Source organism: Orycteropus afer, unplaced genomic scaffold (genome assembly GCF_000298275.1).
Source record: "Orycteropus afer afer isolate SDZICR_OR568_19922 unplaced genomic scaffold, OryAfe1.0 scaffold00021, whole genome shotgun sequence".
Lineage (NCBI taxonomy): Eukaryota > Metazoa > Chordata > Mammalia > Tubulidentata > Orycteropodidae > Orycteropus > Orycteropus afer.
This window is the reverse complement of record NW_006921608.1, coordinates 4,490,294-4,504,555: the sequence shown is the minus strand read 5'-3', so window position 1 is coordinate 4,504,555 and position 14,262 is coordinate 4,490,294. Positions and strand designations below refer to the sequence as shown.

At 37.3% G+C, this 14,262-nt stretch overlaps 1 protein-coding gene across 1 annotated transcript in view; it reads right to left on the bottom strand.

The window, feature by feature from the left end:
* Window positions 1-14,262, bottom strand: part of ANGPT1 (angiopoietin 1) — a 381,437-nt gene that overhangs the window by 57,102 nt on the left and 310,073 nt on the right. Inside the window, exon 6 of the mRNA XM_007934880.2 lies at window positions 3,990-4,156. Coding sequence (XP_007933071.1) covers window positions 3,990-4,156 — 167 coding nt within the window. The remainder of the gene's footprint in view (window positions 1-3,989; window positions 4,157-14,262) is intronic.

The window sequence follows — 14,262 nt, the reverse complement described above, 5'->3', positions numbered from 1 at the left end:
CTTTATACCCCTATACTGACCAGTTACTGAATGCAAGCTCCCTGCAGGATGCAGCTGGACCATGGATGATGTGATCTCTTCAGCCACAGACAATGTCTGGAGAGGTGAGCTTGGCAAAGAGCTAACAACTCCCCTAAGAGATTAAGGAAGGTATGCTTCAGTTTTGAAAGGGGGCCAACAGAATCTACATGGGTATTAGGAATAAGGAAGAACCTTAAAGATTGAGAAGATGTAACCATGTGACAAAGATGGGTTTATGTGCTTAGGGTATAGAAACATTATAAACAAAGGCCTGGAGGACTTAGAAATACTGTATTGGCTGAAACATAATTATAATGAGGCTGGTATATGGTTGGGAGGAGATTGGGGAAAGAGTATGGGAACAAGAACTGGATTAGTAGGTAATCTTAAGTGAAACACTTTAACCAGCAGATGTTTCAGTGTCATTGAAATAATAAAGTGGAGGAGAGACCACGTGAGATCATCTTTCAGAGAAAAAAACCCCAACAAAAGTGTGGAGGACATATTTGAGAGATATGTTTAAGAGCATCCAGACTGGAGGCAGGAAATGTTGTATAATATCTGGGTGTTAGATGACGAAGGTCTGGATAATACCACTTCTCTAGAGGAACTACTTAATAATTTAACAATGATGGTGTGTTATTTCACATGATATGTTTGTCACAACACCCTCATATTATTGCTTTTTTCTTATTTATATTCTCCTGTGTTCTATAGATTTAATTTTCTATCTGAAAAAAATCATTTGGAGTTTCCTTAGAGGAAAAAAGAAAACATACTACACATATATTTTCTAGCTCATATATCTATTCTCAACACTCACTTTCAATCAGTATGTCTAAAATATGAGCACTTTTTTTTTAATTGGGCTAATATGTTATGGTCACATCTATTATAAGAGTTTTTAAAATAAAATTTCTGTTAAGATAGAAAATTTTTAAGGAAAGATTTCACCAAAGAATCCTGAATTTAACTTGAAAGAGGGAAAATATAGAAAGTGTAGAAATATAAAGCAAAACCTGTCACACACTCTATAGTTTTGAATTTCTAATGGGAAATTTAATAACTTTAGAATTTGGGGCAGATCAGTTGACCAAAGTCTCAGTTTCTTCATCTTTCAAATGCGTCTGCTAATACCTACCTCAGGAGCTCTGGTAGCATAGTGGCTAAAGCACTTGACTGCTAACCAGAAGGCTGGCGGTTCAAACCCACCAGCCACTCCTCGGAAGGAAGGTTGGGCAATCCTACTTCCGTAGTGATACTGCCTCGGAAACCCAAGGAGGGGTCGCTATGAGTCGGGGCCGACTCGACGGCACATAACAACAACAACAATACCTACCTCAAAAAGTCTTTTAGTAGTTAATAATCAAAGTGCTTAGAATCATTCCACAACTTAAGGGATAATATCAAAAATGTTAGTATTGATATTTTTAATAACTTTTCAAAAAGACGTATCCTAACTCAGAGGGGAGGAAGCCAAGTGAAAGACAAAACACAGCTTGACAATGCTGGATATCTAGAGTTCTTTCTTCAGATCACAGATGGAGTTACTAGGCTTGGAGAACAGTACAGGGCGTAAGTGATGACCTAGGTGGAGAGGACAGTCTCAAGGGTTTAGTTGCCCTTTACAAGCTGCTGGTGCATTTTCTTCAACAGCATGAATAACACCATCATCTAGTGTGCTTGTTTTAACTTAACTTTTCACCAGAGCAGGCACTATGCTTTCAGGAGTTCTAATTTCCTATTTGATGCCAACATGAATCTTATACTAATTGCATTAGTAGGTGATGATGGCATTAGTAGGTGATGATGGCAGACGCCGGGGTGCTGGCAAGAAAGAGGAGCCAGAGCACTGAGTTCTGTGAGGGCAGCATGACCGACTAGACCGAGTCAAACGCCCCGTATTTCAGCCATTTTCTCTCTTCGGGCAAAATGCTGTATATTTCTGGACCTTAGTTTTCTTTCCCTTAAAATGAAGGGTTTGGAATTAAATTCACTCTGGCTTTGTAGTTCTGATTCTCAAGGTTCACAGATATCTCGAGAAAGAGGGAAGGGGATCCTGGAGTGCAAGTCTAATCCTAATTCTGAGGACTTATTTTCTGGCCATGGATCCACATAATGTGGGACTGTGAAGATACAGACTCACACAGACATTGAAGAAAATGGGAATTATGAAACGAAGGTAGTGGGACACTCTAAATGGAGCTAAGTACTCCTTCTTTACAGAATGCCAGACATTCATCCCATGAAACCTGAAGCCTGCTGTAGAAGCCAACAATCCTCCTAAACCCGCCCAAACACTCTTTGTTCTTAGAGCACTGTCCCAGCCACACACACACTCACCACCTATGAAGAACCGAGACACTTTGAAAAGTAACCAAAACAAATTCTTCAGGAGACTAGAAAAAGACTAAAGTCATTATTTGCTAGTCCTATTGTCAGGCTGTTTGACATCAGCCAAGTTTCATATCGTTTCAAGTTTCATTGACATAAGAGTACCCCTGATGTTTTACAGTGGTTTTTCTTATTATAAAACTCTCAAAATATTGACCTCCTTGGAAATATTTCTTCTTACACTCCATTGCATTTTATAAATGTCTCTTCTTTGGTTTCTTGAGCTGTCATTAAGTAAATCTCTCCTCCCTATGAGTTCATCAACTCTTTAGATCTATTTCTCATCTTCTGTTGGAATGACATCATCATTATTTGTTAAGAAAATGAATATAAGATCTCTAAGGACTCAATCCCATATGTAATGCATTAAGGAAAAAAAAAAAAATGAATGTACCTGTGAGAGAGATGCAGGTTCAAACTTCTAAAGAATGTATGACTTGAAAAGACAAATAAGCATCAGAAACAGTTCAACTGAAGTAATAGCCACACAGGCTGGAAATATGTATAAGACTAGATGCTAGCAATGAATTTTGCTTAAAGCCAGCCCTCTAATGCATGCAATCATGTTTCCAAAAATTATTACCAGGTATGAAACTAAGGAACATATCATTATTAAGAACTTGCTTTGTGTTAAGTATTGAACTAATAGATAATGATAGAGAAGTAACCAAGATATACCCTCTATTCTCAAGGAATGCCTACCAGTAGCTTAGTGACCTACTTCATAGCAAAGCTAGGCTGTAAGGTTTGTAGATTAGAGACCTTGTCGCTGACTGCTAAAGTGCTAGTGCCTAGAAGACTTCCTGGAACACAAAAGTAACACGCTGAGTGTGGAATGAATTTGCCCTACCAAATAATGTCCTCAGCTATATGTTTGTGCTTCTATTTATTTTTTCCTAGGATACAAGCTTCTCATTAAAAAAAAATCAGAGACTTTATAGTTAATTGCATAGTTTGTCTATTTTTATGTCAGGAGCAATTATATACATATGTGTGTGTGTGTATATATATATATATATATACATATACACACATACATACATAAATTCCAGTATTTAGATATTTTTGTCTTTTAACTTATTGATAAAAATGTCTACATTATGCCATACCTTTTCTTTTATGTAAATCACTCAAAAACAAAAATGTATTCTTTATTTTGTCATCGTCAAGATAATTTGAAAAAATCATTTAAGAAAGGTAAATAAGGAAAGTAGTAGAAGAAAATGCTTTGGTAAAAGAGACAGATTATTTCAAGCGATTGAGTTTAGGTCATGTCTGTGGGATCAGCTTAATATGTATGAATTCCTACACCTTTATAACAACAACAATATTTTGGCTTGATTTAATTCATCATTGTTTCAAATTTGAGCCAACATCAAGATAATGACTCAGTCTGTGAAAACGGAATTTCAGAGCTTTCATGAAGCTTTTGCAGGATTTTTCACATCTCTTTGACATAAGATAGCAAAATTCATTTTGAAGGATGAATTTCATAATTTCTCATTTTCATACTATTTACTACGGAAAGTATTAAGTGGCTAGATTAAAAAACACTGCACTGGACCATGACTTACCTATAGTTTTGCTTTTCATTTCCTATGTGGAATCTGTCGTACTGTGAATAGGCTCTGTTTCCTTCCCAATCCATTAACTCGATTCTTAGTGTGTACTGCCTCTGACTGGTTATGGCAAAAATAAACTCATTCCCCAGCCAGTATTCACCAGAGGGATTTCCAAAACCCTGAGTAAGAAGACAGAAATGCAGCCATTAGTTTAGGGAGAAGTTCTTTTTATAATTAGCATTTAACAATTTCTTAAGTAATAAAAAATTTAACACTAAGGATATTTCTTTTACATTTTTTTTAAATCTTTCAATACTTTTCTGTTGTTTCCTTCCATTCAGGTGAGGTTCAATTCTTACTACAGTAAAACCTCTATTATTTAAGTGCTTGTAGGTGAGGTATTTTTTGATTCAACGAATCTGGTTAATAGGTCTAACCAGAAAATATGTCTCAATGAACAGTTTGTTTTGGAAAATATTTCTAAAATACTGGTTAATGGAATATTATGAATATAAGTTAAATACTTTTCAATGAATATTACCAGGATAGTATCGGACCAGTTGTTTATCAATAGTATTACTATGATTGCTGCTGTGGTCATTACTATTATTTGGGAGTACAATTATACTCCAAAAATAACCTATATAGGTTAGCAGACCCTTGAGTTTTTCATTTTTAAATATTAATAAATAAGCCTGAAAATTCATGACTATAATTATTTATGCTTCACTAGCATGGACTTGAATATTGAGACAGATGACTGGCGTGCAAGAGTTGAGGGGGGAATCTAGCTGGCTGCTGCACATGTGAGTTTCAACTCAGCTGTGTTGTTCTCTTTAGGGTAATTTTGCTCACAATTTGGAAGTTTTCAAAATAGTTTGTGGAGGGGAAAAAAAGTCATCCCCAAAACAAAGAGAACTCCCAGTGTTGACAATGTCTGTGATAGGAAAACAAAGAACTCTAACAGCAAGCGTTCTAGGCTTTGAGTGTTCACAATGGCTTCAGAAAGGATTCCCTGGAAATGCTTGAAGTTCAGTGTAATTCTTGTTCTACATGTTTTCTTACTGACCAGAATGTGAGTTCCCTGATGACAGAAGCCATGTTGTATTTGTGAGTCCTCATAGACTGCAGTGCGGCATACACTGAGCACCTGAGCTTGGTGTGTGTTTATTGAAGTTCAAAGGAAAAGGAAGAGCAGAGTAGAGGAAACTAGAAACTAGGAGGGAAGGAAAGAAGAAGGGAGGGAGGGAAGGAGAGAGGGAGGGAAGGAGTGAAAAAGGTAAGAAGGATGTAAAATATTATAATCAAACCAAAACCTGTCGTCATCAAGTAGATACCGACTCAGAGACACCTTATAGGACAGAGTAGAACTGCCCGCATAGGGTTTCCGAGGCTGTAAATCTTTATGGAAGAGACTGCTGCATCTCTCTCCCCCAAAGCTGCTGGTGGGTTAACCACGGTGCTACCAGAGTTCCATAAAATATTATAACACTTTGAAATTAACATTCAGGTAAGTAACCTTAAATCGTAATGTTGAAGGTAAAGTGCATGAGCCTAAGGGAATTGTTTCTGCATGAATCTGCATTTGAACAAGCTCCCCAATTTGGCTTGTGCACTCCACTGTTTGAAAGGCACATGTTCAGTAATCACAGAACAGACTGATGTGTCAGGAGGAAGAACTTCTGATCAATCAAGGCTCTCACTAGTAAAGATGCTATTATATCTAACTTAAGAAGAAGTGTTAGGGAAGCACCGAAACAATCACAGCAGCCTTTGCTTTCTGAACACACGTGAAAAACTTTGGAAAATCTAGACTTCCTTTCAAATTTAAATTGATATAAATTTTATAGAATTATAAGTATATCAGAAGTTCTATTAACTGCCTTTTCCTTTATTCAACTTAACAAATGAGCAATGTTTTCTATTCTTTCTTTAAAATATACTGATGCCCTACCCCCTGAATAAATAATTCATTGTGGTGTATGTATTCTATGGAATACATACATAATTCATACAACTAGTATCCACCGTTATAATTCCATACAAAAAAGTCCCATTGTCCCCCAAATTCTCACTTGCTTCACCTCTATAGTCAACACTCCCTCACTCAACCCCTAGCTATCACTGACCTGTTTACTGAACCTACAGTCTTTCTTTTATAAACCAAAACCAAAACAAACTCACTGCTATCAAGTCAATTCTGACTCATGGTGACCCCCACTGGGTTTCCAAGGTGGTAAATCTTTACAGAATTAGATTACCTCACCTTCCTTCCATGGAGCAGCTGGTGGGTTTGAACTACCAACTTTTTGGTTAGCAATCAAATGCCTTAGGCACTGTACCACCAAAGCTCCTTATACTGATGGTCAGAACATACTAATAGTGTATTTAATCCACTTGTGCATTGCTGCCTTGGCCAATTGAGTTGTATGGTTACCAAATGGAAGATGTGTTTGCTCCCAATCTGTTTATACAAGTTCTGTTATTGTAATGATAATATTTATAATATTTTGTAAGTATGTTAAATATTAGTGGAAAAAGGGTAATTTTTGTCTTTCTATAAAACCTAATTTAAATGTTTAGTTTTGCCCAACAAAAGCAAATCATTAAAAAAAGGGGAGGGGGCTTTTGAATTAGATGTTTTTGAGACAGCTTTAAAAGACTGGGAAAAACAATGCTATTATAGAAGATTCTTTAGGAGCTCTGGTAGCATAGTGGCTAAGGCACTTGACTGTTCAAATCCACCAGCCACTCCTCAGAAGGAAGATGGGGCAATCTACTTCCATAGTGATACTGCTCGGAAACCCAAGGAGGGGTCACTATGAGTCGGGTCCAAGTCGACGGCACATAAGAACAACAACATAGAAGATTCTTTAATTGGATTGTTTTGCATGTCTTTTTAAACACTTTCTGTGTTTTTCTAAAACCTCAAACTAGAAAATGAATGCATACCATTAAGGAAAAGTTCTGTGCAAGAGCCACTGCCTCACAATTTCAGGCTTTATATTAAAAAACAGGCAAATGAATGTATATTTTTATATTTAAAGTTAAATTTGAATGCATTAATACAGGTAGGCATAGTTAAAAATTATTCACCAATTTAACTTATTTATTTTATTAACACTCTTGATTCCAGTGGCACTGGGTATATATTGCCCTGAAGACCACCTACCTGGAGCTCAGAGCAAACAGATAGCACTCACTGAAATGAGTATCCCAGTGGCTCCTTGCTTCTCTGTTGCTGAGATGCTCAAATCTTACTTTGCAAATGTTCAACAGTGGCAGGAAATACTACCGCAATGAAGGATGTGCTAAGAATTTTACATTTACACATTGTTATGGTTTCTCCTTGGTACATATTAGGGAGAAGATTGGACCTTACCTTCTCCAATGCATAAGGAAAAAATAAAGTTACAGGGGGATGAAAGCCAAAGAATTAGCACTTTCTCAGTTGCAGAAGCCACTGGGAAGGAAAAATGGCATTGGGTTTTTCCTTGCATTTCTTTTCAGTTCAGACAGATCACAGGCTCCCCTTAAGTCACTCAACAATTCTTTCTTTCTGGAAGAAATTCACAGTGAGAAGGGATTCCACAATTATACTAAATGTGAGTAAAGAAGCTGAGAAGGATGAAGTGTTAAGTATTAGGTCAAATATTTCCACACGTTGGAAACGTTGTATGGATAAAACTCCCCTGCTTCCCTGTGTTATTTTCAATTACCTTATATGCATGTGAGAGCTGGACAGTGAATAAGGACGACCAAAGAAGAGTCAATGCTTTTGAATTGTGTTGGCAAAGAATGCTGAAAGTACCGTGGACTGCTAAAACAACTAACAAACCTGTCCTGGAAGAAGTGCAGCCGGAGTGCTCCTTGGAGGCTAGAATGGCCAGACTTCGTCTCACCTACTTTGGTCATGTTGTTAGAAGGGACCATTCCCTGGAGAAGGATGTCATGCTTGGTAAAGTGGAGGGTCAATGAAGAAGGGGAAGGCCCTCAACAAGGTGGTCTGACACAGTGGCTGCAACAATGGGCTCAGGTATAGCACAGATCATGGGGCTGGCACAGGACTGGGCAGTGCTTTGTTCTGCTGTACAAAGGGTCAATATGGATCAGAGCCAACTCAAAGGCACCTGAAAACAACTTCCCCAGGGAAAATCGCATCATCTCCAGAGAAGCTCTGAAATGGACGGGCATTAGGGTCATTTCCACTGGAAACTCATCCCATGCGAGCATACAGCCTGTACCTTCCTAAGTGGAGATAAATGTCCCTTTCTAAACAGTTTCCTTTATCTGACTGAAAACAGGGGAAGAAACAGCTGAAAAGAAAGCAATGAAATCTGCCTTAAGAAATCAGGATTCTGTTTCACACACCTTCCCAAATAGCTGTCCAGACAGGCTCTACTGTGGGAGCAAAATGTCTGACTACAATGAATCAAAATGGTTGTCAGAGAGGTACTAGTGTGGGGAGGAAACCTTCTCTTACTAAGTGCAGTGATGCAGAAACAAATGTTTCATGATGCAGATGAAATATAAGTGAAAGAAGGGAAAATGGGTTCCCACATCAGTAAACTGCTATTGGGTAGTTTGTCAGGCACTCCCAGGAATCTGACGCACAGGACCAGAGGGTTGACTTGCATTAAATAATATCTGCACCTGGTCTCTGCTCCAAATTAAACCTTGTTCTGCACATATTTGTTGGAGAATCATCTACTTCACTACTAAGCCACAGGTTCTTTACCTATAAAACAGGGATTTAAAAAGAAGCTTCCGTGTAGAGTGCTATGAGAATGAAATAATATACCTGAAGCACTAAGCTGAATGCTGATATATGAAAAGGACTTCACAAAAATCCAGTTAGTGCTATTATAACAGTTACAGGATATGTCACAATACATAGTAATTTTTATGGAAACTACTTTGTCTAGTGTTAACAGTCACATTCACATGAAAGATTTTGATGCCATAATTCAGATACATTTTTAATCTTCCCCCCACCCTACCCCCAGTTCCTTAATAATAAAACAAAACACTGGTATTTAAGTTAAACTAACACTGACTTAAAATTGGACCTAAAAGCTACATTTTACTGAAAAATGCATGCAGAGAAAGACCAATATTTGTAAGTTTTTCCCAAAACCTAAAGAAATCTTCAATTTCAGTTAATGTTTTTCCAAGTGAATAAAATGATTATCTCTGATACATTATTTTTTTGTCTGATAATGCTCATAAAAGGTGTTGACTTTCATGGAGGAAATAAAATTGAAGCCAGACAGTCCGTGAATCCTATGGGCTTCATCTCTTTTCAAGTAAATGTTAAAGAAAACAGATAATAAATGAGTGTTACTGAGTTGTGGCTTTCTAAAGGTGTTTTAAGACACAATTAAATTCCTCATCTCCTGTGACTGCTGAGAGACTCAGTACAAGAAAGATCAATATAATTATTTATTTAAACATCTTTAGTTTCTTCGATATTTTTCTCCTTTTAATGGGAAGATGTTAAAGAACAGTTGAAAATGTGCTCTTAATTTCATTCTACAAACAAAAGACTCCCAGCATATATGGTGTTCAGATTGAAATATTTGTGTCACTAGGATGTTCTGTTTATAGGGGTAATTGTTTTCAATACAAAGCCAGTTTGTCTTCAGGGCATTAGGCAGTGACTATAAAGTTGGACCACTAGGGTACTATTTGGAAAGCCTTGCTTCACTGGGCTTTATATATTAAAGTACTGCTGATAAGTGTTTTTGCGGGAGACCACCAAATAGTATCCTCTTGGCTTGAAGGAGTTAATATAGTTCCCTAAGTGCCTCATTAAAGAGCCCATTCCAGACTTCCTTTTCCACAAACATCTTTATAAATCCATAAACCAGATTGTCCTGAATCTCCTCAGAAGGAAGGTTAAGTGAAAAACAAAGATAAAACGAATGGCTGTAGGCTTAAAGCCATGTTAGCAATCAAATGAATTGCAAATTTTTCATGTTCAGAGAAATTTAAAAATAATAATTGCAGTATATAATATATATTTGTAGTTTCATGTGCTGATAACTTTAAAATATACTTCTGGAAACCTTATGAGGTAAGAGTCAGTCCATAGACATTAACCAGCATAAAAGAGAGAAAAAAGGGAGACAAGGGCAGAGGAAACTTTATTTCTATCCTCAGTGCCTGAGGAAGAAGCATCTTACTGCTGTTCACGCTGTTTCATCAGTTCTGGTTGATGGCAACCATGTGCAGAGCACTGCTCCACAGGTTTCCAAAGAGGTCTCTTTCCAAGGCAGGTGGCTAGACCTCTCTCCCAAGGCACCTCTGGGGAGGTTCAAGCCACCAAACTTTCAGTTAACAGTCAAGTGCTCAACCATTTGCACCACCCAGGGCAAATCTTAGTGTATGTAGCAGTAGATTAACCAAAATTCGGTAGATGAATCAAAATTGACAAGGAAGTGGTGCCTGCCAAGAAGTCCTTGTTTTCCTAGAGGATGCACATCCTAAACTGAATAGTGAGAGCCAGCTCTTGTGACACAGGGAATAGAAGTGAGTGTGACTGATGAGAAATGGCATAGGAAGTTCATGTCCATTCTTGGTGGAGTTACGGTATTTTATCTTTAGGTGAAAGAAAAGCTCTGGAGGAAAAAGCTAAAACACTCTACCATGTGTTTTGGTGAATATTGTTGCAACATATGATGAATTCTTTTAATTAAAAAATCATTAGACTTATTTTGCCAGATTATTTAATAATTTTAGAGCTTATCCTTTTCTGACCATGTAGAATTGATATTCAGCTGATATATTTTTGAAGCTCGAATAAAATGATGTCTTTATTACTTATAAAAGTGGGGAGGAATAGGTTGTATAACAGCTATAATTAAAAAACAATTCCAGCCCTATTCCAATAGGAATAAAAAGTTTTAAAATAGATACAAATACTTAAAAGACATGAATCAATTCCATACTTCACATGTCAGTCTCTCTCAAAGTATCTCCCTAGCCAAGGCAGCAGATGTCTACAGCTAATAATTCACCATTTTGGAAATCTACTACAATGAGAAATTTATATTCATTTTTCTGTCATTGTTAGTAATGCATTTCAGATTGTCTTAGATCTATATGTATAATTTAATTCTCAGCTGATCTCTTTACATCCTATTTTAGTGGTGAAAATAACCATGCGTTAAGGTGGTTCACAAAAATAAGTTTTTTTGTCAGAGTTAAGTAAAAGTTTTCAGTCTTTGATGCTTTAATCTTGGATAATAATAATAATAAGCATATACTGAAAACTCAAAGCATGCCAAGTGTTTTATTTATATTATTTCTAATACTCAAAATATCCCTGCAAGGCAGGTGAGGTCATACCATCCCCTTTTAACCACCAGGAAGCTGAGGTATGGGTTAAGTAATTTGCCAAAGATCATTCCACTTGTAAATGGCAGAGTGAAGACTCAAATTGCTAATACTGACATCGTTAAAGATCCTCTTTTAGAAGTTATATTACCTTTTTTTTCCATATTTTAGAATTGCATAGGCAGAAAGATGCCTTAGAATCAATCCAGTTTTCTATAATATTCCTCAAAGATAGTGATTTGGTTTCTAGGGTGATTGCCCTGGAGCAGGGACCTCACCACTTAATAAATCATCATTGCATGGTTGGACAGAATGAATCATTAGAGAATTCTGGTAAGTCTTAGTCAATTTTTGCTTGTCTGGAATGCTCCTCCATTCGTTATGAGTCTCCCTTCAAAGAAAGGGTTCTCAAACTTTAATATACCCACAAGTCACTTGGGGATCTCATTGAAATGCAGACTCTAATTCGGTACCTCTGGGGTAGAGTTTGAGATTCTGCAATTTTAATAAATTCCCAGATTAGGCTGGTTTTTGAACTACATTTGAGAGGCACATACTTCCATTTAGCCAATTCAAATTCAAATTCAAAATGCATAAATTCTTTTTTTCACCAGGTTAAATAAATTAAATTATTCACTTCTATCAGATACGGTTTCCAGGTTCCTCTCAGTCTGCTTTTACCTTCTAGGATGAGTTCACTTTGTTGAAAGCCTCAAAACTTTTTCAAATTTTTTAAAAATATAAGATCATACTCTGTAGCCAGACCATGGCAAAGGTCAGTGAGTTGTGCATTTTTATGACCTAAAAACTATGATTACTGTAATTTTTGTCTTTGCATTTTAGTAGCCAACAACATGAAATTAGGTTGCTACCAAATAGATATTTCCATCTTTTAAATACTAGCTTCTTAAGCCAATTTGTCATCTTTATCTTGTACCATCAGAGTTAATTTTCTATAATTTTTAATTTAGGTGTCCCCTCCTTGGGTTTATGAGGTGGTGTGGTAGCATAGTGCCTAAGGCACTTGACTGCTAACCAGAAGGCTGGAGGTTCAAACCCACCAGCCACTCCATGGAAGGAAGGTTGGGCAATCTACCTTGGTAGTGATACCATCTTGGAAACCCAAGGAGGGGTCACTATGAGTTGGGGCTAACTTGACGGCACATAACAACAACAACATCTCTATGGAAGTAGATTGTCCAATCTTTGTTTTGAGGAGTGACTGGTTGGTTAGAACTGCCAGCCTTCTGGTTAGCAGTCAAATGCCTTAGGCATTATGCCACCAGAGCTCCCAATCTAGGTGTAAGATTTTATACTGATCTCTGCTGAATTCTGTTTTGCTGGCTACCTTTCTAGGTTGAAGTTATGGTTTATTGTACACGTTGAGTTTCCAGCTAACTTTATTAACCACTTCCAGAATGTTCAACTAACTGTATGACAAAAATGTACAGAGACAATACCAGAGATGTTCCTTCATTTATTAAAACCCATTGTTTGATGTTGTACAGTCAATTCAGAATCTACTGATGCGTGAACTGTATGTTAGCCAAACAAATCTTTTAGATACTGTTTTAAAAATAGTGGAGACAGACCTTGAATTAATACAGCACTTCTTTTCACCTTTTTGTTTACTTTCTGAGAAAGGAATTTGCCAAAAAGTCAAGAAAGAATCATCCAGAAACTTTTGACTTAAAATTATGAGAATTACTCCAGAAATGAAGATCCTACTCCATTATGGTGCCTTGGCTTTCTATCAATCATCATGTTTTAATGGTTAGTAGCAAGGTGCTCTGGTAGTGCAACAGTTAAGCAGCTTGGCTGCTAACCCAAAGGCTGATGGTTCAAACCTACCCAGCTGCTCTGTGGGTAAAAGATCTAGTGATCTGCTTCTGTAAAGATAATAGCCAAGAAAATCTTATAGGACAGTTCTACTCTGTTACATAAAGTCATTAACCATGTTGTGAGATTATCATCTATCTAGTATATATTCTTGCAAAAGCCAATCTCACTAATCTGTTTCCTCTTATAATGGGGATAGTATTAGCTACTGCTTAGGTTTGTTATAATATATATATTTTGCTACTCCTCAACTATCAACATGTTTATATTTCAGAGCCCAGGTCATTGTAGGAAAATCAGTGTTCTGCAAAAATGGAGAATGACCACATGAGATCACAAAATGGAGAATGACTGTATCACTACATAATTGTCAAATTACATCATTACATAGCTGCTAAACCACTGAGAATCATGGCCCAGCCAAAATGACAAATAACTTTAACCATCACAGCCAGCATTACTCTTGCCTCACACCTCGGCATTCATTACTTCCAGACATACATTGTTAAAGAGCAAAATAGAGAATAGATTTTTTACTATTGTCATAAATGTGAAGTGTCAAATAATGAGATAGGTGATAAGTAAGAAATAAAAAACAAACCAAACAAAACTCACTGCTGTTAAGTTGGATCCAACTCATAGTGACCCCTCCTTGGGTTTCCAAGGTGGTATCACTACTATGGGCTCTGGTGGTGTAGTGCCTAAGGAATTTGACTGCTAACCAGAAGGCTGGTGGTTCAGACACACCAGGCACTCCTTGGAAGGAAGACTGGGCAATCTACTTTCATAGATATACTGCCTTGGAAACCCAAGGAGGGGTCGCTATCGGTCAGAATCGACTCGACGGCAGTGAGTTTAGCTTGGAGCTCTGGTAGCATAGTGCCTAAAGCATTTGACTGCCAACTAGAAGGCTCATGGTTCAAACCCACCAGCCATTCCTCAGAAGGAAGGTTGGGCAACCTACTTCTGTAGTGATACCGCCTCAGAAACCCAAGAAGGGGTTGCTATGTGTTGGATCTGACTCCACGGCATTGTGTTGTGTTTTTTATCACTCTGGAAGTAGATGCCCAATCTTCCTTCTGAGGAGTGTCTGGTTGGTTTGAACCTC